At 37.6% G+C, this 2,844-nt stretch overlaps 1 protein-coding gene across 1 annotated transcript in view; it reads left to right on the forward strand.

Annotated features, from left to right (window-relative positions):
- Positions 1–762: 762 nt before the first annotated feature.
- The window catches only part of LOC101301416 (putative F-box/LRR-repeat protein At3g58880-like), a 2,412-nt gene continuing 330 nt past the window's right edge, over positions 763–2,844 (forward strand). Inside the window, exons 1-3 of the mRNA XM_004305678.1 lie at positions 763–1,812; positions 2,101–2,277; positions 2,392–2,578. Coding sequence (XP_004305726.1) covers positions 763–1,812; positions 2,101–2,277; positions 2,392–2,578 — 1,414 coding nt within the window. The remainder of the gene's footprint in view (positions 1,813–2,100; positions 2,278–2,391; positions 2,579–2,844) is intronic.

Below are 2,844 nucleotides of genomic sequence, written 5' to 3' on the forward strand. Positions count from 1 at the left end.
AGAGAGAGAGAGAGAGTGTGTGTGAGAGAGAGATGACGAAACTGAGATCGATCAAAAATAGGTTAAACGAGAGAGGAGGGTAGAATGGTCATGTAAAAAGAGTGAAAATAGATTTTTATAATATTTAAGATGTTTTAAGGTGACCATTTTATCATGTAACATGTTTTAATGGTGACCCTTTTATCATGTGGAACATTTGAAAACTATTTTATTATTTGTATCTTCAAATAGTAATTTAGTGTTAAATGCCCGTTAAAAAACTCCCAAGTCCCAAGACTAAACCCGACTAAACCCAGAAGTTTCGACACAAAAAACCTAGAAGTTTACTTGGGCTGCTCAAAATCGGAAGCAAATTTGCTTCTTTTTTTTTCAAACCCCAAATAAAAGACCCCCATATGATGATTTAGGGTTCTATGCTCTTCTTCTCGATTTCCAGAGTCTAGACGAAGGAAGATGGGTTGGCACAGACCCGTTTAGGCTCATACTAGCTACGGCAACCTCCAATTTTACTGGGTTTACATTGCATGCTGGTAAGTACTAACATCAACTCTACTTTGACTGCCCTTTACTTTCGTTCGGCTTCGTTCCTTTCTTCAAAAACCTTTGGTTCTCGTTTCTTGTAGGCTTGTAGTATAATTTAGCTTCCAAGTTCAGCATTGAAGCAATGCTATTGATGTTGTTCCATTGCCTTGTAGGCTTGAATAGTGTAAACTGAAATTGACTTTTAGTATAAGCCCGAATTGACACGAGATAGTCAGTTTCATGGAAGACGGGAGGAAGCGCAAGTTATTGGCCACTGCAAGTTGTCAAGGTCTTGCTAGTGATTGTTTGATGGATAGACTGAGTGAACTTCCGGAAGAAGTTGCTCATCACATTCTTTCTTTCCTTGAAATTAAAGACCTTACTTGTTTTGGTTGTGTGTCCAAAAGATGCCGAAAACTTTACCTGTCCACTCCGTCATTGAAATTTGATGGATTTTTTAGCAAGCAGTTACAGAGATATGATGAGAGGTTGAGATTGTGGAGTTATTTGGATAACTACTTGTTTCATCGTTGGGTTAGTAGGATCCAGCGCTTTCATTTTCACTGGGTACTTCACAGTTATGGCAGCCAACAAATCTTACAGGAAGATGAGAAGTTTCGTTTGGATAAATTTATCTGCAATGCCATCAAATGTAATGTTGAAGTCCTTGATATTAAAATCAAGAGCTGGGGCTCAGGGGCACCCTTACCTACTTGCGTCTTACATAGTGGATCTTTGAAATCTCTGTCGGTGTATATCTATGGTAGGATTATTAAAGCACCCTCACTCGCTTCTTTCTCTAATCTGGAATGCCTCAAGTTGGAAGGTACTGTTCTAGTAGATGACGGGCTTTTCAATTGGATCTCGTGTTCATGCAAATGCATCAAGGAATTATCCCTTAAATCAGTCTCCATGTATAATGCAACGTCATCCTGCAATGTCACCATTGAAAGCTCATCTTTGGAATCACTGTGCATTGAAAGGCTTAGTTTTATCCATCATCTTTACATTGCCGGTGAGAAACTTGAACAGATAATTATCGACTGGCGTTTTGGCTTTAGGTCAGACAAACCACATACGGATAAATCATTAGGTATCTGTGCACCAAATCTCAACAGTTTAAACTGGAGGGGGAGTTTGATGAATCAACCTAACCTTGGAAGATTAGAATGTTTAGAAGAAGCTAGTATCTGTCTTCTGCCTAGTGTTGATGAGTTTGTCTATGTATCCGAGGTTCTTTCCTGCTTATCAAGTGCTAAAGTTCTTACACTGAACAAAGAGACCACGATGGTAATGTGACTCATTCTTTAGCATTTTATTTGTTTTTGCCTTGCCCCTGGTACATTTCAGTTTTGTCTTATTTAGATCAATATTTCCTGGACTAGCATAAGAGTCTGTAGTCCTTAAATTTATATATGTTAAAGTTGCTGCATACTAATGACAATGCACATATTCTCCAATGAATCATTATTATTGTCATACTTCGATCTAGTTCTAGTATGATTTGAAATATCAAGTCTAGAATACATTCCGGACTATAATTTTGACATAGAGAAGTGCAATGATATTGACTTTCAGGCTCTGTTCAAGGGAGGTTCCATGCCATTGCTAGAGAATGTTTGGTACCTGTGTATTCATATTGAAGGCTTTCTTGATTTTCAAGTCCCGGCAATGGCCTCTCTTTTGGGAGGAATGTCTAAGTTGAATACGTTAATCATAAAGTCGGACTCATTCTTCCGTGGCCCTAAAGCTGAAGTAAGTAAAAGTAATCTCTTTCCAGTTTCTTTCTCTCTTTTTTTTTTGGTGAAAAAGCATTGCTAGGTTTTGAAGTTCTTAATTGATTTGCCTGTTGCATTGTTGGATTTTCAGTGCTGTGGGTTTAATATAGGATACTGGAAGCTCCAAAACGCTGCTTTTATTTATCAGCTCAAGGAGGTTACCGTAGAGCTTTCTCATGGATCAAACGGAATTGAGTTTGACAGATATATCCTTGACCATGCTCAGAATTTGAATAAAATGACAATTGTGCATTCACCACAGCAGTCCAGTGCTATGAGTGAGTTAAAGAAAAGCAAGATGGCTTCCAACATCACACTTGTCTTTCAGGAAGATCAAGAAAGAGGACCCCAGAATCGAACAAGAAGAAGGGTTGTCTGATGATCTTAATGTAAATGTGCACAACAGATAAAAGATCATAGAGCAGAATTAGTAGCTTTACAGGCATTATCTTATCTTAGTCCAGAAAGGTCAACAAGAGGAACTGGTCTGTTTCTATATATATATATATATATATTTATTTTTTTTTTTTTNTTTTTTNTTTTT

This window comes from Fragaria vesca, linkage group LG6 (assembly GCF_000184155.1).
Source record: "Fragaria vesca subsp. vesca linkage group LG6, FraVesHawaii_1.0, whole genome shotgun sequence".
In the NCBI taxonomy this organism is placed as follows: Eukaryota; Viridiplantae; Streptophyta; class Magnoliopsida; order Rosales; family Rosaceae; genus Fragaria; species Fragaria vesca.